Source organism: Cygnus olor, chromosome 8 (assembly GCF_009769625.2).
Source record: "Cygnus olor isolate bCygOlo1 chromosome 8, bCygOlo1.pri.v2, whole genome shotgun sequence".
NCBI classification, from domain to species: Eukaryota; Metazoa; Chordata; class Aves; order Anseriformes; family Anatidae; genus Cygnus; species Cygnus olor.
Genome location: NC_049176.1, coordinates 17,980,155 through 18,005,059, shown reverse-complemented (window position 1 = coordinate 18,005,059; position 24,905 = coordinate 17,980,155). Strand labels below are relative to the sequence as shown.

The window sequence follows — 24,905 nt, the reverse complement described above, 5'->3', positions numbered from 1 at the left end:
TCAAAAGCTAACATACTATAGCATATTTATATGCAGCTGCAAAAATTTTTTTTACAAAACACTATATCTGTAAAATAGCCATGTCTGGACTTCGTGGTGCAGCAGTTCAAAGTGCAATGCAAAGGGAGTTTGCAATCAAATCCCTCCTAGCCTTGGATGCAATTTCCAAATCCTACGGGGACCCGACAGCAGGGAAAGCCTCTCTTAGCTACAGCTGAGTCCTTTGTCAGCAGGGCCCCTGCTCCCATGACGAGCTGTTTACTTTTCATTTCTTTTTACAATCAGATTCGAGCACCCCACCCCAGTATGCTGGGCAGCGAACACTGCACCCTGGGGCAGGATCACCTCTGCTGCTGCTCCACATTCCACACATGAAGACTTCACCTTCGCGGTTTTCTTTGTAGAACCGAATCCTTTAATTTTTTCTGGGCCATTTCTTCAGTCCATCAAGTACAATTTCATCTCCCATTCTGTCCTCGCAATATACTCACACCCCTTCATGGTTCATATTCTCCAGAAGAAATAACCTGAATTAAAAGGAGGGGGAAAAAAAGAAAGGAAACAACAACTACAAAAAAAACCTAAGACAACTGTGAGGTAATGACCAACTTTGCTGTGCCCAGGGGCAGCCCTGGACAGCATTTCCCCAGAGCTCTGCTCAACGTCCACAGTGTCAGGGCAGGAGACGCAGATGAGGCCAGGGCCTCCCAAGAGCCGTGCTCCAGACCTGGCTGGGAACTGGGGAGCCAGCCGGGCAGCCTGATGCTGAGCCCCGGGTTCTGCTGGCTGCGGCCTTGGGCAAGTCTGTGCTTCCACGGGACTTACAAGCACCAGCAAACCCAGCAGCTCAAAGGGAAGTCACCTCACGGCATTACTGCCACTGCCCAAGAGTGACAGCGTTTGAACTGTGTCTGCCTCTCACGCCTGTCTTTCAGATTCCTTTCAGTACTAAGGACACTTACCTTTCCAAACTATAAAATGCACACACATGCATACATTTGGAGGTGCCAAAGCTGCAGGGGAAAGCAAAATGGCACAATTCTTACAGAACTTTCTCAGGTCTTTTACCCAACAATCAACTCTACACTCCATGTGGTCACTGGTAAGCGCCATTTTGTCTTCATTGTTTGCTGCTGATTTTTTAAGAATTGAGTCACTTGCTCTCTTTTAGTTAATTTACTGAAGAGTTACATTTTTAACACCTCAGTAGGATCACATTCTGCTTTGCTTAACAGAGTTCAATGTAGAAGTGAATGTGGTCAGTTATAAAAATGTCTGGCTACACACATGTGAATTGGGAGAACGCTGATGAGATAGGACTGATAAATGTAAAAGGGAACAATGCTATTTCTATTGAAATTAGTGCAATAATCCTGATGACTTAAGCTACCAAGGAAATCACTGACATCAGCGGTTGTGTCTGAGTCTGAGGTGGTCTGTACCTGAGGTGGTTCTCTCACAGAAAACCCACCTGCCATACACATTCAGCCTGCTGGCATGGCCCCAAGGTCAAGCATGAAACACTGACCTGGAATATAAGGCTGAAACCCCCTGGGCACCCTCTGGCGCTCAGGGCAGAGGAGCACATCTGTCCCCGTGACCACGCAGACCTGCCGCGGGTGGGCATCACACCCAGGGGCTGTTTGGAGACCCCCTGATTTGCACCAGCTTCTGTGTGGGGAGTGTCAGGAACATAAGGTGCTCTTGCTTCCTTCGGGGCAGCCTTGTCCAGAGGCCTGAGGTTCAGGCTTATTCCCTGATCCTGCTGTTCCCCACAGCAGCACTGGCACATTGCCTTATTACTGTGGAGCACCACATTGTCTTGCTGTTGCAGAGGGTGCTGTATCACCTGGAGCCGATCAGTTCCTGTTGCGGGTGCACACCAAAGAAGAAAGCGCTGGCGGAAACAAGCAGGAGCCTGGCATGCAGCTTCTGCCACTCAACCTAACCCATACCGCGGTGGGGCCAGACACAAACACTTGTCTGATGCATGTCTACACAGCTGGCTGTCACAGACTCAAGAAGTCTATGAAATGTGGGTCGAGGAGAAGCAATGTGGATCTCCTCTTTCTACAACCAGTGAAATAAGGAAGCCTTCATCAATCTTTCCATGCACATATTTATTACAAAATCAGATATTTATAGGCAATTAGAACAGTTTATACAATAATAAAGTTTAATACTTTAAATTACTTAGGAAAATTCCACACATCTTTAAGTATTTAATTTAGTATTTCTATTGTTTCTTAAGATGAGTCTTCTTAGACAACACAATAAAAACATTAAAATGTTTCTGTTTTCTCCTGCGCTGCAGTGTACAGCTTCATGTACTGCACTCTTCATTCTCACATGAACATGCTATGTGTGCATCAACAGTATCCTGCATATCCTCTGACTTCTGGTCGAATTTCATCTGTTTGTCAGTCATGCTAGTAGCCGAATCTGATGGTGAACAAGAAATGAAAAGTAAATAGTATGTTTCAGAAGCAGTTTTGCAAGATACAGCATTTACCTTGCACTAGTCATTAATTACACCAGGCTTGGCTTCTTCTAGATGTTATGCATATTTTTATCTGACTAACTCAAGCAGAGATGTTCAAGGAAATCCGCTTAAGTAATAAGTAATTTCTACATTGAAAACTACTACTTCCATGCAGAGTTTTATTAATAACACTTTTAGGAAAGGATATTGTGGTCTTGAAGGAAACAGACACGAACCTATCATCTATGTAATCTATATCCACCTAATCTGATCTCTTAATATCTACTATATACTTATGAAAGAGACATACCCCAGTATTACTGTACCTGTGGGCAGGAATCCTGTCCACAATTATCCTTCTATTGCCCAAATCAGCTCAGGGAAATAGGATCATGCCCAAAGGCAGAGATATATAAAAATATAAAAGATGAGGATCCCTGTTTCAGGGTTCCGTATATAATCCTGAATCATCACATGCTTCAGTGCATAGGTTTTCTGCAGAATCACAATGTTGAGTGTACTCTTACGCTGCCCTTACTCTGTTAGATCAAAGCACCATGAAGGGGCATTCAGTTTAGATTTTAAATGCAACAATCATGAAAAATGGTAAAATTACAACAGAAAAACATCTGTATATCGCTAAAAAAAGTTTTACTTATTAATGAAAACAGGGAAAGGTCTTCAGTCAAACCAATCACATGTTTTGAGTGTAATAACTGAGTCAAGGCACCGTTTGGGTAGCTCCAATTCAGCAAGATTTCTGTTGACTTACCAGCTGGAAGACAGTGGAAACCAACAGTTACTGGAGTCGTCTGGGTGGCAGAGCATCCTTTCCTACAGCGTAGCACAGGCTCTGTAGAGTAGCACTTTGACTCTACACCTGCAAGCTGAACCATCTTCTCAAGCTTCACAAATGAACGGTGCAGTTTACAAGCTGCAACAGAATCATTGATGGTAGTTTACATTCTTATGTACAAAATCTTCAGATCTCCCCAGACTGACCCATCTGCCAATGATGTTTCACATTAGCAATCAAATTGCGTCTATAAAAACTGTATGTTGTTCATAAGTAAAGCAGCATCACTGACTGATAAGCTTTTCAAATTAGCTAATTAGATACGGAGCTACAAAAAGTTAATTTCCAGTGTAACTGGTTTAATTTATAGATTAGGATGTAGAAACATAGTCATTCCAATAAACATTTTGCAAAGTAAACTGGCTCACATTCAAAAGCTTTGAGTATTCACCAGTGGAAAGAAAAAGGGTATTTCTGAACAAATAAAAATAATCACTAAAGAATTACACCATTACCATTATCATTCAGACTCAAAACTGCTGCAGAGAGCAACCAAAAGTCATCGCTGCCAGACAGTAATACTGGTCTCATATTGGTTTCCCAGGACAAGCAGTTACAAGTGTGTGAGAAGCTAAACAAGCCACAACTTATTCCTGACTATAAGCTTTATTCTCTAAAATTTCAGCAATTTCTTCCATAGGTTGAATGGAAACACAGTGTGGGCACTACTGCCTGTGTGAATTTTATTGTGTACATGCCCATGTACTGCATATACATCTAAAGCAAGTTTGATGCCCAGTACTCTTTAAAGAGACACGCAGAAAAGTAACAGTTAATGTACAGTTAATGTACAGCTAAACATGTAAAAGTTATCTCCAGGTAGCAAGTAAGTCCTTCCCATCAGGTTTACAAAAGCAACATGCTTGTTTTCCTACCTCCACTATGGTATGCTGTTGCATCATAACCTCAGCTGAGAGAATGGAGTACCACATAAGATCCTAATCTACTGGAACACTTAAAACACAGCTTTTATTTTATTTTATTTCAACAATGTAATTAAGTCCCTGGAACTGCTCATGTACTTAAATGCTTTGCTTGACAGGTTGCACTGGTTCAAAAATCAGATGTTCAGCCATGGTAATTACTAATCCCCATCTGATTTTTTGATGGATCAGATACTGGCTGGAAAATGCTGTTTGCTCAAATCAAATATTACATGTGAATTTATCCTCTTATATATATATTTTTAATCTTCCTAATTGTTTTCACTTTAAAACTGAAACAAAGGTTTTGTTTAAGCTTGATTATTTCATTTCTACTGACTTTTTCTATTTTTTTAACCTGTAATTTCTTATTATTTTCTAAGCTGAGAAAAAATGTTGTACTTAATGTAACTTAATGATTAGCCCTTTTAAAATGTGTTTGTTTTCGAAAATGTTTACGGATTTTAATCTTTTAAAGATTCTACAATTTCTAAACAATTGCGGTGATACTATATTAAATTCATTACAGCTTGCATACCTCCTCTACAAGGTGTTTCTTCCAAAATCCAAGAATGACCAAAGGTCACAGCATCTTTAGCTAGATATCCATTGGGCATCCGATATTCTTGTTCACATTCTGCATCATATTTTCCACATATTCCACATGTTTTCCCTGCCATCCATAAAGCAACTTGAATCTTCAAGAAAAAAAAAAAAAGTCAAAAGCATTTCAAATTAACAAACAAACAAAATCACTATGTAGTAGATTTTTTCTATATAGATGCATTCCAGTATAAGTTAACGCACAAACATTTAAAATGTTTGCTTTCTTTGCTGAGAATTAAAAAGCATCTCACAATCAGATGCTAAACTCCCATGATTTAGCTGTATCAGAGCCTTTAAAATCTAGTTTGCCCGTCTAGTGTATTAAGTTATTAATAGTCTAGACTATCAATATGCTGAAGTTTTTGTGTGGTGGATGTTTTCCCAGTAGGCGATGCATACAGTATGATACTGTTTTCTTATATTTCTGTTTCACGTTTTTTCTAGTACAGCCTTTAAAACGTAGACAGGAGTTGAAAATATTTTTTTTTCTTGCAAATGTGCTGCTGACTCAGTCTGTGTATACTCACAGGCCCATTTTCCGGCACACACCTGTTCTATAGGGATAAGGTATTACTGGTGGTGAAAGACTCTTATGTCTCCTGTTCAGGAATAAAGAACAGCACTCTGCAATGCTGGTTGAAGTATCTTCTTGGTTTTGTTTTTTTGGGGGCTCTGGACAAATTTGGCTTTGCCACTATACACTCTTGCACTCATACACAGATTTAAGGGAATCCAACAGAAATTTCTCAACATCAAAGCTCATGAAGAGGAAGAACTATACCATGAATGTGTGTCCATCAAAGTATAATTTATCAATGCCATAGGCTGGGGCAACAAGTACAAGGCCTTGCTTTTCACTGTGGATTCCCAAAGAAGCACCTAGAAAAAAAAAAAAAAAGAAAAAAGAAAAAAACAAAGCCAACACTAAAACAGACCCAATCTATCTTCTTTAAGAAAATGTTGCTGTCATGTTTTTAAAACACTCTTTTGCCTCTTTTGCTTTAAATTCCTCATTTGTTATCAAGAAGCAGAAAAGACAGAAAAACAATGCAGAAATGTGTATATATAGAAAATAGCTGTTTGTAAAAAGTTGGAAAACAATTTAATTATCACAGATTTATTATTTCTCTTTGGGTTATTAGCATATCATGTTTATTTCTAGAAGCAATTACAGAGCTACCTTTAATATCTGTGCAGTTCTGCACATAATACAAGGCCCTGACTATACTATATAGGAGTAAGAAAATACAGAAAACAACACGATTGTCACTGAAGCCATTTTTAGCATAATTATCACTTACCAAGTGCATAATAATTAGGACAGAGCTCAGCACTGGCAGATGCTAACCCACTTTCAGCAAGACTTAGCCTGATTTGAATACTACAGATATACAGTCAGGAAACACCTGCATTGTACATTGCCCCTGACTGCATTGTACAGAATGAGGCAAAGTCCTCCTGTGTCCTTTCACAGAAAAAATATTCCTGCTTTGAGAGGAGAAAGCAGACTATTTTTTCTGTATACACACAGTAGTCCATATTTATTCCTAGCAGATTTCAGAATGCTGACCAAATTTATACCTACAAATCAAAATAGGAAATCTTTGACATATAAGGGTGGTGAAGTTTAGAAAAGCTTTACTTCAAAAAGTTTTACCAAGCAAGGCTTTATAGTATATCTGATAAAATTCTTAAATTTGCAACTCCAGTGGGAGCCACAGTAATGTATGAAATGTTGGTTATATTTTGCTTAGTTTGGCTACTTCAGGAGTTCTACACTCTAATCTGTCTTTATAAATATTCACATGCAACTGAGTGAAATATAAATTCTTAAATAATAATCTTACAGCAAAAGGTGTAAATACTTATTGAACACAAACTGGGGAAATTTTTGTTAGAAATTTTTTTGTCTTCTCTTTCTTTCTTTCTCCTAACATATACATGAAAATGAAACAAAACAGATTCTGCATCACCTACCAGCAGATATGAGTGAAACATTTGTTGAGGGGCTTTCAACCCCATCCACCAGCAGTTTCAGCTGTCCGTTGGCAGGATGCATATCAATTTCGCTGTTAAGAAGAGCATTCATACCTGTTTGTACCACATTCATACACACAGATTGACAAAATTATTTTACTGCTTTCCAAATATCACTGGTCACAACATGAACTAATTTAAACTGCTTAAATTACTTCAGGGGTATTCTTGTCACCTAAAATGCAGGATGATGTCATAGGCATCACATTCAATACGCATGGAAAGTAAATAAGGAAAATGCTAAAATCCCATGGGCTGCTGAACAATTTCAGTATAGCTTAAATCTAAGCTTCTCCCCTGTTAAATGTGGACAGTGTAGTCCCTCACAATCCCAGCATCTGGTAGGAGTTACTTACTGGCTGCCAAGCTTGATGTTGATGGCTTTAAGGTTCATAGCTTCTTCAGCATTCCTCATCATCACCAGGAACTTAAGGTCAGGGCTACAGTCCTGAGCCAAGATGTGATAGCAGTTTGCTGGCATCGTGTAGTTAAACTGGACTTCATTAAAGGTTGTGATCTTGTTGTGCGAAACTGAGCAGCGAGCTGTTTAAATAGAAAGCCAGTGAATATTTGCTTTTCCATAAAAGAAACTCATTAAATGGAATGTTTTATTTTTAGTGCTATATTATTTTAGCTTTATATTTCTTTTTCATTATGTGATATTTTTATATGGATTACAGGGGCTTCTGTCTACCAAGAAAAAAAAAAGTCTATCTAACAAAATAATTGCCAGAAATTTTAGATGTTACCAGGTCAGATAATTGTCAATCTTGATTTTCCTGAAATATCCTTGCTGATTTGTGTACTATAAGCACAATTTTCTCTCCCAATTGAATTATCCTTGCATTATTACAGTCTATGTCTTAATTAACTGGAGACAAATAATGCCAGAAAAAAAATCAGAAGATTCTCAAGTAATTCCAGAGACTGAAGATGTCCTGCTTCCGAACCAGATTAAATCCCAACCTTTCAAATTCTCAAGCACTGCAGAGGGGGCTTCAGCAAAGACATTCCAGATTGGAGGCTGCAGCTCTGAAGCTGGTATCCTTGGACCTACAGGGAGTGGCAGGGGAAGTCTCATGGCTTTTTCATAGAGGATCATCTAAAAAGGAATTCAAAAGCACAGTCAAAACACACTTGTGACAAGTATTCACAGCAAACAGCTGAGATAGCCTTTTCTCCTGTTTTGAAATTGATTTCAGTCTCTTCTACCTTGGCTGACAAAGAATTTATATGAACACAAATCATCTGACTCACTGTCCACGAGTTTTTTGCTTCTGGTGTGTGTCATTCAGATAGCATTTGGGAGAGAATGAATTATTTCCCTTCAAAGGTGGTTAGGGGAACACTTATGGAGTACTAGAGATGGAAATGCATTTCTTCATGAGTACCCATTTTTTTGCATGAACAAAATCACTCTATGAATATACATACATATGTATATATACAAAAAAAGTCAAAAATAAACAAAAGCTGTTTTCAACATTTACACCCAAACTGAGGCTTACTTTACTTAACTTTTCTTTCTCAGAATTCACCCAATGTAATTAAAAAAAAAAAACTCACTTTTCTATCAGGAAAAAAAGAAGAAAAAAAAAAAAGAGAGAGAGTGAGGATAATGTTTCATATTTACATCAGGAAGCTTGATAACAACATCACATGTCCTTGGAGAAGTTAGAGCCACGACCACCCTGGCTTGTCGAGAAGGATTCTTGTCCATTCTCTCAGAGAACCCCAGCATAAATGCAGCCCCAGGGACAAAATTGTAAAACCTTCAAAAATTCAAAAGAGAAAGATCTGGTGAAATAGAGAGGCAAAAAGAGGCACATCCAAAACCATCTGCCTCACATCTATGTGTAAGTGGCATATTCAGGATCATTGGTCATGTCCCCATTAACCACTCTCTCCGTTACTGATCAAGTGTTCACTGAAAGGAAGAATCTGTTCTTCAGTTTTCAGTAATTTTGTCCAGCATGAGGAATTACTGAATGTTACTACAGGATGGCTATGATCTCCCATTCAACTTTTATGTGCAAAGACAGTACTCAGACAGATCACAGAATTTAAAATAGCTGGTACTTTAATCACTAGAACCACATGGGTGGATACTGATTTTTCACAGTTGAACAATATTATAAATGAGTGACATAAATGAGCGAGACTAAAACCTCACCATTCTGCTATTGATCTGACACTTGAAGGAACCTTAGGCCACTCCAATTTCACTTGTACAGCAGGGTGGCCAGCAAACCGCCCAGTTACCAGCTCAGTAGAAACCTTGTAGTCCTGGCAATTCCGGCCCCACTTCACGTAACCCTACAGTGGAGAAATGGTCCGTTTTTAAACACAGGCAACATGATTTTCCTGTGATGCATATAACTGTATATAACTGTTTTTTGAGCCTTACCACTGCCTTGTGAGCATTGAGGACTGAAGCATCAGCACAGAGCTTCCACTTGCTTGAATCTGTGAGGTTTGACACAAATACCTGCATCCGGGGCCTGATGGAATCGATATCAGCATATACCACGAGCTGGAGGCCTCCTGTCTTCTTATTGTTACTAATGCCATTCAGGAAAACAGCTAACACTGGTGTTTTGACATCACCCAGAAATTTAGGCTAAGAAGAAGGGGAACAAAGTACGCAAAGAATGTCATTATAAAGGAGTTACTATGGAACATTTTAGATGCAAGATCTAGATGGATAAATAAAAAATAAAAAACTGAACCGCAAATATATACCAGCATATGTACCATACCTATAGATGCCTATAAATTCTCATGCATATGTCTTAGCGTGCATGTGCCTCTGCAAGCACAGATGGATTTTATCACTGTATTTGATATGAGCCAAAATTTGTGCCTTTTACTGAGCTGATACCATGGAAGTGTTCATAACATAAGGATACAGTAATGGCTATATGATTTAGGCTTTATTATTAACACCTGTATATTTGCCCATGAATTAAAAAAAAAAAAGTTGTTAAATTTAACAAACATCAGCTGTCAGTTGTATTCACCAATCCTTCTCACAATACCATCCACCAGCAGCTGTCCCTCTCTTTACCTGCCTGGTTGGTCTGCTGGCTTTCACCTCAGACTTCAGCTGTGGGCTCTGTGGGACAAGCAGGTGCCCGAACAGCACCCCAGCACTAAATATAATCTGTTACATTTCTTCGTTAAGAACCTCCCCCCTTGACAGCTGGACCATAAGCATGCTATAACTTGCAATTCCTTCACTGCATTTCTCCCCAGGCAGCAAGCCTGCATGCATCAGGCTGGGTGCTGGTGAGGAGCCAAGGTGCTACATGCCATCTCTGGAGCGTGCCTTCTCCTGAGGCTCCTCTTAGCCTTGGTCACTACTACCAATGCCCTGGCACTGCACCTCCTCGTTGCAGGGGACACAAGATCAGTCTCTATGAGTATCTGTTGGGCTGGATTGCTATAAAGGCAGGCTTATGGTATGAGTGATCCTCACCTTGCTGCAGAGGAAAGTGTGTGTGGGAAATTACAGTGTCTCTCGCTCTTGGTTGATACCCAACACTTGACAATTTCTTACTTCTCTCTTTCCCATGTCCTAGCTGTACAATTACTGTAAATGTATGGCCACTCTGCCATTTTTCCAAGCTGTCAAAAACCCTAAAAATGATGCAACTAACCTGGGAAGCAGCTCGGGATGTGTCACAACTGGATCTTGTAGAGGAGTATGTGCTGCTGTATTGGTCAGCTGGGAGTTTCCTTTTTGGGAACTGCAAGAAGAAAATACATCACGCTCAAGAAGGTAATGTAAAATCACACTTGAGGAAATTGCACCAGAAGGTGCTACAGAACATTATCTGTCATGACACTTATTAGTGATAAACTTGCATTCCAACACTGAGCAGCTCAATGACTTGCAATATAATATGCTTCATTCTGCTTAATATGTTCCCTGAAAAATCTCGTTTAGTCAAGTATATGTGACCTCTCAGAAGAGACAAATAAGGAACACACACCTAGATGAGAATTCCCCTTTGTGAAAAAGCAAGGAACCAGATCAAGCCAAACTGAACCAGCCTCTTGTTTCAATACAAAAGATCAGAACTGATTCAGTTTACATCTGGAAGGGCCTGATCACCTGGAGGACATATTGAATGAACCAAATGACTGGAAAGGATGAAATGAATAGAGAGACACAGCCAAATGTTTTACTTTTCAAGGAACACTCATAACAATTTCACTGCCCCTGGCTGTATCACACCCTAGTGAGATATCTTCTGCTGAACTAAAGTACCATAAATTAAGATATCCTCCCACATTTGCCAACACACCTACCCTAGTGTGTGTCAACAATGATTCCAATCCAAGACACCAAGTGATCAAAGCCAGGCAAATGTCCCAGGCTTTGGTAGAGGCTTTGTGTCTACTTTGCAGAACCACAAATCATGCACACAACACAAAGGAGAATATATCTCCCTGTCTTTTTGAGTCTCAGAAGAACCATCATGGTCAATTTGGTGTTCTAAATGTTATCAGCACTGTAATTTTCCTCAACAAAGACAACAAGTGGTCTTTAAGGTTTTTCATTTGACTCACGACAGATTGCAATCTTAATTTACTGAGAAAAGAAAACTCACCTCTTGTCTGTGTGCTGATCTAAAGCGGTACTGATAAATCTCATGACCTCCCTTTGAAAATAACAAGAACAAGACGAAAAGCCTCAGAAGAAAATAAATGCTGCAATTACATTGAAATCTGAGCACTGGGAACTAAGTAAGAATTTTACTAATTATCATTCATGCAGAGTATGCTTAGTCACAAGCGCATAATGCGAGACTTGAAATAGTTTATATAAAGCATTAATGTTCCTACTGCAAAATTAAGACAGAAACAGACAGTGTGTATTGACAGAAAGCAGTGAATTGGCAAAAAATGCTTCCCTGCCTATAACAAAAGTTTCAGCAATCTTGTGGAAACTTTTGAGATGTTTCAAAGGAGTCATCTGATCCAACGATTGCAGGTGTGTTAGCAGAACAGATTTTGAAATTTTATGTTGCTAAAATTTACTGTGTCAACTCATAATTTGATGCAAAGCCAACTGCCATCAGGATTGCAATTCGCAAATATTAGCATCAATTTACTGACAAACATGAGTTACCCGTATTTTGGAATACATGCTGCTGCTGCTGCTGCTGCTGCCGCCATCTTCCAGATGTTCTGAGTGATGCCCATGGCTATGGTGACTCACTGACCTACTGCTACTGCTGCTGCTACTGCTGCCATTCAGATATCTTGAGTGATGCCTATGGCTGTGGTGATTCACTGACTTGCTGCTACTGCTGCTAGCACTACTACTGCTACCTTTGCTGCTGCTGCTGCTGCTCTTGCTGCTTCTGCTGCTGCTACTGCTGCTCCTGCTCTTGCTGCTGCTGCTACTGCTACTCTTGCTGCTACTGCTGCTACTACTGCTTCTCTTACTGCTGCTGCTGCTACTGCTGCTGCTGCTCTTGCTGCTCCTGCCACTACCACTACTGCTGCTGCTCTTGCGGCTTGTGTCTTTGTTTCTAGTTTGCTTTACTTGATCATTGTCATCTTCATCTACGGGCTTTCTATGATCAGGAGAGGAAGCAGATGATGAGGAAGAAGAGGAAACAGCTGAGGAGGCAGAAGATGAGCTGGAGGGAGTTTTTGCATTGGGGTCTGTCCCAAGCTCTGTTAGCATAGTGTTTTCTTTCTTAGAAGGTCGCTTTTTCTGGTGTCGTGTTTTGTTTGCAACCTGCAAAACAGTTCAAAGGGAAGTGCAAGACAGGGGATACATCTGGTTCTATATTACAAAATAAAATATCCCTGTGTGTCAGATGAAATGCTCACCACAGCTTTTCGGTAAAACTTCCTGGCCTCACCCACCACAGAAGCTGCATAACTCACTTAGATCCACTCTTCCCAGATGAAATTTGCCCTGGCATCGAGGACCAGCCCCAGTTGGATGCACCACTTAGAATCAAACTCTGCTGACATGACACGGGCTGACAGCCCCAGCACCCTTCAAACTAGCCCCATTCTTGCTTTCCTGTGCCAGTTTTCCACACTAGCCTTCAACACTTGACTTCATTTATTTGAAAATATCTCCCCCCATGCTCAAAATCTCTTACCTTGAACACATTGTCAATGCCTAGAATCTTCTTCAGTTTAGCTTGAATGTCCTCGTATGGAGATGTCTCATCCTCTTCCTCAGACTCTGAGTTTACTTCATGAATTATTTTGGAGGCTGCTCTGGATCCTGCCTGAATCTCCAGCTGAATTTTGTCAATATCAGCATCTGTTTGAACTGCACAGCAATTGCATGGATGAGAAGGTTATACCTCTTCAAATAGCACTAACAAACCTAATAAGAAAAGGCTTGTGCTCAGTACTGTACCTGGCATCAAAACAATTTTAGCTTCATGTTCTCCAATTAACCTGTGCAAATATGTATTTTTTATGAAACTGGCATCTCGTGACCTTCTGAAAAAGCAGAGCTGACAACCAAGACGATGCAGTTTGATGCAAATGTCTCGTTTATGTATTTTTCTTCTGGTGCCATGGAGAAGATCCTCTTGAGAGCTATGGGAATGTTTACTTGGAATGCTGTCAGGCCCCTGCTGCAGTGGAGATGAGCATGTGAACACCACTGGGAGCATATCATAGGCAAGAATAAAACTGCAGACACGTGCAGCACAGAAGGGGTTAATCTTATTATATAAGAAAAAGAGAATAGATTACCATTGTGAAACTTTCCCTGGAAGCTCTCTCTGTTGGACTGAAAGGTTCTTCCACGATATTTGATGAAGAATCTCCTGGGAGAATTGAGGTCCTCTTTTCAACACCCAATTCTCCTATGTTTCTTGATACAGCAAAAGCCTTATGTCTGTGGAAATATGCACAGAAAATGGCAAATAATTCCAAAGCCATGTTTTTGGATTAAATTAATTATGTCCTGTCAGCGCCACATAACATTACAGAAGTATGTTGTTTGAACATAGGAACTGCATACACAACCATATGTAGAAGTATTGCTAAAGTTAAATAAGAGCGAAACAGGAGAAACATCACTGGAAGTTTTCAAAGCATGGAAAATTTAAACAAATTTCAAAAACATGAGAGACATTCATTTAAAAATAAAAATAGAATAAAAAAGAATTTAACAAAACAAAACAACAAACAAAAAAAATTGAGCTCCTAAATAATTTAGGCATCTTTTGACTTTTATTTCCCTTATTCCTATCTCTTGCTTTTTACACTAAAGGTTATGCTACACACTGAAAAAAATCACACTGCAGAAACCTCCATAAGAGGTCAGTGAATTGTGAACTTCAGGCTACTTTCTGTTGCTGAAACATTATGAAGTAATGCCACTGTACCTTCCAACCAATATCTCAGTTTCCTCACGGCATGGATTTGTTTCAATCTTAATATTTTTCAATTTCATGTCTATCTTGGCATCAAACTTCATTGGCACTCTCATCTGGACCTTGCCTTGAATTTCAACAGCATGTTGAAAGTATTCTGTGTTGACACCCATTGTTGCGACTGTATGTACGTACAAGCTGAAACAGAGCACAGTGGCCATATGTAAGACGGGTGTTCTTTTTTAGCTTGAGGTTCCCCCCTTTCATAAAAGACTTCCATTAATATCTAAAGACTTAGAAAACTGCCATACCTTGGATTTATGTCAGACCGAATCTGCATGGTGGAATCAAGCAACTGAGAAGGTCTAAAATCTCCAGTTAAAGGCGGGGTCATCTTTCCGTCGACTGCACGCAACAAAACAACATTTAAAAATGGTAAAACTGAAAGAAAGGACTTGAATATAAGCAAGCCACTGTTTTCAGGAATAGGTAATCTCTTCTGTTAATACAGCTAAAAAGGCTGAAAAACAAGACAGACTAGATTTTTCTCAAGTCCAAAAAATAGAGAAACTATGCAGAAAACTTGTTCTGTGTTCAAGTGCTTCAGCCCACAAGGATTTTGGTAATCTGCTGTTGGATTTCCTCCAGTCTTGCAGTAAGAACCCCAAAATGGACACAGAACTACTGATGCAGCTTGAAATGCGATAAATAAGGGGAGAAAAACATTTTGGTGTTTGCTCTGCTCTTGCTTTGGCAGCCACGGATGCAGTTGGCCTTCATCACCACAAGGGCACACTGCTGATTCACTATCAGCTTGTCCACCAGGCCTCCCAGGCCCTTTTCTGCAGAGCTGCTGTCTGCCTGGGTGACGCCCAGTCTACATACACTTGCATGGGTTACCCCATCCCAGGTGAAGGACATTTCATGGCCTTCGTCAAATTCCAGCACACTTGTGCTGGGCCATCCCTCCAGCCTGTCAGCATCCCACAGAATGGCAGCCTGACCCCCAGCATGGTGACCTCTCCCCACACTGATCTCATCCACAGATGTGCTGAGGGTGGCTTCTCTTCCAAAAGTTCAGATTGTTAACAGAGACAATGATCAAGTGCTGACAACTGAGGAGCATTGCTCCTAGCAAGCCACTAATTAGACCCTCATCTGTTAACTGCTCTTTGAGACCAGCAGTCCAGACAGCTGTCACTCACTCTGTAGTCCATCCATCCAGTCCATACCTCCCCACTTTGGCTACAAGGATGTTATTCAAATCAAAACATAAACCAAACCAAACCAAAAAACACCGCGGCAAGGAGGTGGGGCACAGTTTCAAAGATGTTATTAAAACAAGCTAACAAAAAGCAAGAGCAGCCAAGAGAGGATGCATAGAGAGCGTAAAAAGAGCACAAGTATCTGTATTTCATTCTTCATCCTTATGTGGTGTCAGCAAAAGGAAGGGTGACTATCAACCTCAATTAAAAGTCTGTAGTACAACCGTATGATCAGTGAATTCTCTTCATGATAACTCATACTTGCCCATTCATTCTGCTAAAACAGAACTCTGTCTCTTTTCCAAGCCTTCTTCTCTTCCTGCCTTCTCTAATGCTACTGTTTAAATCCTGCCTAGTGTGCATCTGCCTCTCTCAGGAGGTACCCCTTCTGCCCATTCCTGCAGTCAGCTCCCCACACAGCTTTCACGTCTTCTGGCCTTGAATGCTGTGACCTTTCCCTCTGGTTTCCCAGATTTCTCACCTAATTTCTTCTGTCTTCAATGCATTCAAACACAAGGCAGAAATCAACTCTGACCTGCTTCTCTTCAAACATCTTTACTACTGCCCCTCCCGTGTTTCAAAACACTACAAAAATCAGTTGTTTTTTTCTTCTACGTCCTTCTCTGGCCTTTCTCAGCCTGTCCCTCCCAGCCCCTGCTTGGAGCTAGCACAGCACATCTCGTACTCTCCAACTCACCGTTGGCTGCAGCACGTGCCAGGGCCGTGGTGTATGACCCGTATTCCAGCGGCAGGCCGAGGCAGCTGGGAACAATATATCGCAGCTCTCCCATCCACACCGGCTGTGTCCACTGTCCTGAAATTCCATTGCGGATCTGGTTGGCAATTCTCTTCATCGCTGTGTTTCTGTCAGCAGGTTCTACTATCGTCTGTCAGCAAATAGAGAACCAAGAGGTGAGGATATGAAATTATGATGGTGTCAAACCTCGCAAAGAGAAGTAGTGGCCCCTGGTACCTTCATAGCTTGTTGCAGGACTTCCTTATTGATGTTGACATAGGCCACCTCTTGGCCAAATATTTTCAAGTAGGCCGATATCAAGGGGGTCTCTGTCGGCAGCTCTTTCCATCCCAGCAGCTAGGGAACAGATAAGGAAACAAGCAAAGTTCCTTAATGAAACACTTTATAAATGACAATTTAGCAAGGTGATGAAGACTGTTAATGACAAACCTCCAATTTTCTTTTGCCCCTTGCATCTCTTTACTTTTTTGTTAATAGCTTAGTGTCACTATTTCAGATTTACTCCCTACCATTGAGACAGATGCCCATGAATTGCCTTCCATCCCCAGGTATTCTGGTGAAATAACATCTACTCTAACACAGAGGGTCTGGGCCATTTGTACCATTAAACCCAGTTTGAAAGCACAGCACCAGATAGAGAGATATTCTTGTAAACTAAGCTAGGTAAATGAAGGGAGGGAGGAGAAAACCTGCCACACATGAGAGATGTTTTGTGCAGCAACATCCACCTTCCCCCTCGCCTCCCTGCTCCTTCTGCAGTCATACCTGAGGTGGGGAGGAAGCAGGGCAGCAGTAAGACTTGCGAAAGTTATCATAGACATTACAGGAGTAATGTCTTCTGCAGTCCCACTGCAAATCCCTCTCTCACAGAGATATTCAAACTGACTGCTGCATGGGTAACACCCTCCGAGACGGGCTTAACTACTATGATAAGCCTCACTAAATACCACTTCATATAACCCAGACATAACACTACTGAAACCACCTACAGTTTTTCCAAGCTCCTTTATCTTCTTGTATGTGGGATATTCAGCAAACGGAATATTTCGCTTCATTATAACATCTGTGAGGCCTTCCACTCGGACGCCAACCTACCAAAACAGCATGAGAAGGAGTGGTCTGAAACATACTTTCAGAGTGGAAACTTAGTAGTCAAATTTTTAATATGAAATTAGCTTTATTTGTTTTATTATTGATTTAAGTAAATATTTACCTCCACCAAATCAGCCACTGAACCTGCAGAATTTGCCATCAACTTGGAAATTATTGCTGATGGGAACATTGTTCCTGGGCTGTTCATAACAAAGACATCGCCAGCAACACCAACTCTATAGTTATCTATGGTAGAAGTAAACAAAAGACATCTTTTTTCTAACCTTCTGCTTAGCATTCAAGATTGTATTTCTGCAGCTTTTTCAATTACTAACTCTAAGATATATCATGACATAAGCTTTAATTGTTTAGGGTCAATTTAATAAATGGTTACTCCTGTATTTTTAAATATGTGACTGTTTCATTTAATCCAATTTCTTTTTCCAATGCAGAATCTTTTACAGTATTACAGGAGGCTGTAACAGCAGGGAAATGAAACGAGAGACCATTTAACTGACATGAAGTATGCTAAATACACATTACTGCAGCAAAAGGGGAAAGCTTCTACCATAACTTTTGAGAAGGAAGAGATTAATTTTTCAGGAAGAAATAAACTAATTGTTTCAGAAACTAAACTTATCAAGTATCTTACAGAATCTCTTTTTGCATCCAGCAGCAGTGTTAATGGAAAGAACTTTCCTAGACGTAACTCACACGGGGACTGGCAATGTTGTATTTCTCCAGAGGACTTAGTATCTCTTAAGAGATTTCTAAAGTGAAAATTTCCCAGTCACTGAAATGCTTTACTCACCAAAGTAACCACCAACACGAATAACCTTGCTATACCGATAGCTCAGCCTGTCCAATTTGGGGGCCAGCAGCTTAAGGGCGATATTGCAAGCTGAAGATCTGATCAAAATAAGAAAGGTAATAATATCCAGAAATAAACTGCACTCCACCAGAATATGAAACTGAATTCAATTTGTTAGCATATGCGTGATTACTAACAAGAATGTTGCAGACTTTATTATTTACAGAAAAAAAGCACACTTTATTCCTGTCTTTACTTACATGTTGTACATATACGGTAATCTGCTCTTTGACAAAGCCTTCATGTGGGAATACACGAAACTGGCCACTTGCAAATTGCTCTCCTTCATCACCACATTAGCTATCGTTGTTATTAAAGGAAGGGCAGGCCTTGTCTCAAAGATAACAGCACAAGCCATCATTCGCACTTCAGGGAGAAGTGACTGGTCTGCAAGGATCTGGATGAGATATCCTTGCACCTGTAGAGAGGTAACACATTATTGGGAATTACCAATAATTTAGACTTTTTTTGCAGAATGGATCTACATATAACCCGCAAGAAATATGGGAAGGGGGTGGGAGGGGTCACTATCCCCGCAGAAAAGCTTCCTGATCTGGCTTATTGTATGATTCCATATTGTTGTATTAACACAACTGAATGGGGCCACATGAGAACAGCCCCAAGGAGAAGGGATGGCACTGTTCTGAAATAAATGTCCACGTATCAAAAAACCATCAGCATGGCTTTTTGCATTCAGAGGCTGACATTCAGAGATCGGTGAATAAATTTGGAAGAAACAACTGTAGATAATACAATGGATTCGTTCTTTGCAGTAACCCAACTGATACAGTGAAAGTGCTTTACTATTTTAGGCGGTACTTACAGTTCTGGGGTCCTTCCAAGCTATTTTTCTCAAGGCCATGATAGCATCAATCTGAACGTGGGTTGGGATATCTGAAGCACTGGATGAAGATATCGGAAGGAACTTAAGGATGCGCTTTAAGCTGGCTGGTTCTCCCATGTTACCAATGCACTTCAGAGCTAATTTCATTTTGTCTTCACGGCCCTTGCTGATTGCTTCATCTGCCAGGTCATGGATAGGCTATAGAAAAAGCATAGTTAAACCTTTTCTGCCTAATGTATACATTGGCAACAGTTATCTCCTTAGACACTAAAAAGCCTACCACAATAAAGCAAATGGTTTTCATACAGGTATTCAGTGACGGCTGAGAAAAAAAAGGATGGGAAAACTGTGTTTTCATTTATTATCTACATTAGTAAAATGATTTATTGCCTTTGTTCTGAAGGAGAACTATGAAATGTGTATTTGTCCAATTGACAGTTAATAGGCAATTGAAAAATGTATAGCTGACATTTTCATACTGTAGCTGAAAAGAGTTAAGCTAAAGTACATTAATAAGCTACTAAGAACAATCTGAGAAAAAGACACCCACCTGAAGAGCTTCTTTAGGACATGCTGATGTCTGAGAACAGTATCTATTGACCACAGAACTGTATCCCAAGCAGGCAACTTGTTGAAGCATTGGACTTCTCTGAATTCTAGAGCTGGTCATTAAATCCTGTAGGAAAAATAAATAAATAAATAAAAATATATCAATGATGCATTTTCACTTAATATTCTTTTTTTTCTATTTAAGAAGGGGAATATTGACTAGAGATGGGAAAAACCCTGTTCAGAATAAATGCTTACACTTAATCATAGTGTCAAAATATCTAATGTTTGTATTAGCGTTTTAACTTGCAGCTCTTTCCAGTTTATAGGAATATTTTGCAATTAAAAGAGCTATTTAAATGACGTAACACACAAACCACCATTTATGTTTCAGAAGTAAGAAATAATGTGGACAAAGGTTTGTCTATAGACAGCATGACGCATGACTCCAGCAAACTAAACTGGGAATTATTCTCAGAAGCTGTTATAGGAGAAAGGCTTTTATATTACTGTAGCAATATAGAAACACACTCTTCTCTTATATAGATAATGCCAAAAGAAATTCATGGATCACGATTTGTACAAAATTGTTATACATGAGGGGAGAATCTATTTTAATAAACTTTATAACCAATGGTTGTCATCAATTACCATTCCTTCTGTTATCAAATAGGAAAGATTCATGTAGATTTACTCACTGCTGCTATTGGAAGAGTGTGTTCATCAACCTTCATTAAATGGAAAGCCAAAGAAACAGTTAGAAGAGTCTGAATGTAGTTAAGTTCATCATTGCGAATTCTGGTCTTAATGAATTTTAGTGCTTCTGTGGTGCCACTTGCAGAAACTGCGCTCAGTAGCCATCGCCTGCAAGTAGGTTAGAAAAATAAGTCCTTAATTTTAGCTCTCAATTCTCAAAAAAAAGTAAAATTCCTTAGAAGATTGTACACATAAATACCTGTAACGAGGTTTATCTGAAACTTGTCTCCAGATAGACTCAAGAGTGTCAGCACTTGCTATTCGGCAGAGCTGGACAAGCTCTAGGAATCTTTGTGGAACATCATCGTGGAAATCTTGTTGGTTATTCAGGACTATGTGCTGCAGTGTTTCTACTATCTGAACAACAAGAGAAAGTGAACACATAGTTAATTCCTTTGGTATTTCTGATCGTATTTCTGATCACTTTTATATTATCTTTTGATTAGGAAAGCAATTCAAAGACTTAAAAATTCTATACCCGTTGCTCGGGGTTTTTTGTCTTGACTAGCTGAAGGGGCATCTGTGGCAGTACATCCGGGAACTGGTAGCGAAGGCTTCCATAGCTCTGCATGGGAATGCCTGGGGCGCTCCCTCGCTCACTTCTCACTTCCAGCAAGGTAAGCTGTTGTCTGTCAAGAGACAGAGAGGAATGAAAAAGTATCAGGTAAGGAGTGAATTACCTCTCTCTCTCTCTCTCTCTCTCTCTCTCTCTCTCTCTCTCCCCATCTGCCTCATCTGTTTGTTGGTTTGATGATACTGAGACATTACCTCTTCTAGTCTTTACGGATTTTTCCAATCACAGTAAAATCTTACAGTTTTCTAATGGATAAAGTCCTCAGATTGGTACAAAATAGTTGTTATTCTCGCTTTGAGAGGCAGCCCCACAGCCTGCCTACCTTGCTTCCATGACAGCAACCCCAGTAGGTTCGCTGAATGGTGAGATCTGGTACACCTGCTGCGACGCAACCTCTGTGATCAGGGTGCCACTGTCCAACTGCTTGAGCTTGTAGGAGAAGGCCGCAGTCCCCTTTACCAGCCTTTCTTTCTAGAGAAGGACAGAGAGACCCAAACAGTAAGTGGCGACAGAACAGCCATGTTTGTTGTGAGGAAGGTCTTTTCACATCTCACATACCATCGTATCGACAGGACAGGGATAGATGTAAGCCATTCCAACACTCTTCTTCACCTTCTCCTGGCAGTTATTTTGGTCTACAGTTTTGGTAACAGAGACTCGGCTATTCTTCCTGTCTTCCTGGATGACATACCTTGTATGGCAAACACCTCCAATTCCAGCCTGTATAGATGAGAAAAGATAACGAGACTTCCTAATTATAACAGGATTTCACCACATGAGAGAAAGTTTTACTGCTTCTGAAGGAGCAGTAGGAGAGTAAAGATATTCTGAACTATGTTTTGGGTAAGGATAAGCTATGTTTGGGCAAGAATATACTGAATTATGTTTTGAAACCTGTTAACTTTACTCACAAGTTACCCTATTGAACTAAAAAACTGAACAGAAATGGATATTTTAAACTCAGTCAAGGAACTGAGAAAAAGTAATCAATTAATTAATATCAACAATGAACAAATAAAATGGATCAAATAGCTGTATCAGGGAAGCAATATAACAAATACATTCGTAGCTAATAATTCCTTTTTCTTGAAAGTATTACATTTTACATAAAGCAATTTTACAAACGTCTTTAAAAGATCCAGCAAAAGTAATACCTTCAACACATACACACACATTTTCTTTTTTGTGAATGAAAATCAACTTTTTTCATGATGGATGGCTGAAAGTAGATTAAAATAAACAGGAACATGAAGGAAGTGCACCTAAACAGAACACATCCTTTCAATAAAGTAGTTTTAGAATGGGAAAAACAAACCTCTTGCAATTCATAGACATTCTGTGATTTTTTAATGGTTATCTGCATCATGTTCAGGATTCCTCTCACTATGTTAATACACGTATCAGGGCAGTCTTCTGGGGCATAAATGTTTCCGATCCGTCCACTACTGTATTCAAATTTGAAAGGCCGGCTGAAACATGATGAGACCATTTGTGTGATTTTGGAAGATCGAGTGAATGGATCCCTGGGCCAGACTCCATTGTATTCCTCCACTTGTGGGGAGCGGACCTGAGAGGAATTTGAAAAAGGATATTTATATGAATAAAATTACTTTGGTACTAAATATGTAAACAGATTAGAAGAAATTAACATAATCACTAGTTATATACTCTTTCCTTCCAAATATAGGCTTAGATATCCATACAGCAGTTGATTCTTCCATCTCTTGCTTACAGTGTAAAGCCAGTACAAGTCCAAGGTGCTCAGCAGTGTTCTTTTGTGGTACAGAAGCAGTTAACATACCCCCATTATCTCTCAGGAAAATTTTAAACATCAACTATATAGGTAAAAATATTATTCAAAAAAGTAATAAAAATAGATTCAAGTAAATTTATCCCTATTTTTCAGCTTTAAATTAAAATAGCTGTACCAGCTTCTGCTTTAGATTAAATCTAACATAAAAAGGTAAAATCATTCTATTTTTTTAGTCTTAGAAATTTTCATTTTAATTCCTCCCCTCCAAAAAACGCTTGTTGCTTTGACTAAACTACTTGTCATATTTGATAGTTGTGAATTGCTTAAATCAACTCATTTGTTTGTTTCTTTATAATTAGAAATGTGTCTATAAACCTTTTATTCCCCATACAGCATAATACAAATCAGATGCAATTTCACTAACTTTGGGGAAGTTACTGCTAATTCAGGTGTCTCTCCAAGCACAGCCTGGTGCACACAACATAATTTCAGGATGAATACTATGATGAGGAATACAATTCCTAGCTCATAGCTTTGACATCTTGCCTTCATTAATGAAACAAGATCTACTGCTCTGCTAAAGCTCTTGTCATTGAACTCTGTGCCCAGAAAGATGCTCTTCTTTGTAACTAAATTAAACAGACAAATAAAATTTTTGTCTGAAACATTTATTTTGGATGTGTCAAACCCTATCTCTAAGAGGCATGCTTTCACGTGTACAAATCTTTTCTTGCATTATTCAAACACTAATAATTGCTACGTGCTACTTTTTGATGCCTTTCACTTTTTTTTTCAAGTGTGTAAACATAATCTACACTTATTAATTTACTGCATGACCATGATTTTACACACCCAAGTCCAGGCTCCCCACCAAAGTTGGAAACATTTGTTGAGAATTGAATTGAATCTTAAAATCAGAGCATGCTTGAGTGTCTTGAATTAGAACTAAACATTTTCTAACAGAACTCCTGATTTTGGCACCTCTATTTCTGATAGAAAGTCATGAGAAGCACCTGCTATGAACAATTTTCACAACAAGCACTTGTAAGCGGTTGGATGCTAAATCACTCCTCACTTAAACTTCAGTTTGCAGATCATTCTCTGAAATCTACAGCACTAAGTCTCCAGATCTGTACCCTACATCTTTCTTAGAACACAAGTGAGCAAAATGCAATGAAATGAACATGATTTGCAGTTCAGTATTGATTGGTATGTTTGGAACCAGATGCGATACCTTGAGGAGGTAAGTGTTCTCTGATAGCCCACTGATCTCTAGCTTGCTGCTCAAGCGCACACCAGCTTTTGCCAAACTTCTTTCTTGAAGCCCATTCAACATAAAGCCTTCATAGCTGTACAGGTAACTCTTTCTGCTACTGAATCCCGGGTCTGTGGGAAATAACAGCCATTTTCACAATAGATGTAAGCATGTACTAATAAATGGTCATCATAACAAAGTCACTGATAGAAGTGTATAGACAGAAATTCACTTACCGATGTCAAACTTCTGGCTACCTGCAAAAATAGATGGAAAACCATGTAAGTAACATTTAGTCTAAACCTAATTGTTTTCAGTGAACTCAAGAAAATTCCAGGAAAGAGGAATGAAGAAGGGACGTGTATGCTTACCTACAAGGGTGAGCACTAGGGCTAGTATGATTCCCCTCATAGTGAAGGTGAATGGGGCTCTGCCAGGCATGGCGAGACTTTTATGGAAGAATGCTCAGGAACACGTGGCTGTATTCTGCTGAATTCTCAAGTTTTTTATCAGTTTATGTAAACACTTCTCTTTTTGCAATCATACCTTCTCCTCACACGGAAAAATGAAAATCAAGTCATACCTCGGCATCCCACTGTTTTTTTGTATAAAACTTTCGTTGGATTTTCCAAAAGTTTCCACTTATCCTAATAAAAAACTCTTACAAGGCCATTTGCAATAAATTTACAATAGACATGTTACTTGATTCCTAGACTGAGTCATGGCTGGCTGCTGGTACGTGGTCCTGCCACAGATGAGATTGATTTTGCCCAGGTTATGTTGACCTGGCACCTGACACAAGCTGTTATCTAACTGATAGTAGCCCAATTAACAAAGTAGAGTCAGTGTCATATACATTGACTGTGTTCTCTCTCTTACCTCAGCTTTGGCTAATGGCCACCCTTGTGGACAGGAGAC

General features: G+C 39.6%; 1 protein-coding gene across 1 annotated transcript; it reads right to left on the bottom strand.

Moving 5' to 3' along the window:
• Positions 1-266: 266 nt before the first annotated feature.
• Positions 267-24,905, bottom strand: LOC121074117 (vitellogenin-2). Its single transcript, XM_040565817.1, has 35 exons — positions 24,359-24,905; positions 24,224-24,244; positions 23,967-24,118; positions 22,295-22,546; positions 21,538-21,699; positions 21,302-21,450; positions 20,884-21,034; positions 20,605-20,762; positions 20,348-20,513; positions 19,651-19,776; positions 19,080-19,298; positions 18,457-18,674; positions 18,197-18,294; positions 17,507-17,631; positions 17,283-17,384; positions 16,510-16,629; positions 16,234-16,423; positions 14,583-14,676; positions 14,284-14,469; positions 13,646-13,790; positions 13,302-13,524; positions 13,036-13,211; positions 12,042-12,659; positions 11,521-11,571; positions 10,564-10,653; positions 9,312-9,524; positions 9,078-9,220; positions 8,538-8,676; positions 7,871-8,006; positions 7,261-7,447; positions 6,845-6,936; positions 5,649-5,746; positions 4,800-4,959; positions 3,255-3,416; positions 267-2,442 (listed from the first exon to the last, which is right to left on the bottom strand). Exons 1-35 carry the CDS (start codon positions 24,426-24,428, stop codon positions 2,324-2,326), a joined length of 5,511 nt encoding a protein of 1,836 aa, XP_040421751.1. The 5' UTR covers positions 24,429-24,905; the 3' UTR covers positions 267-2,323.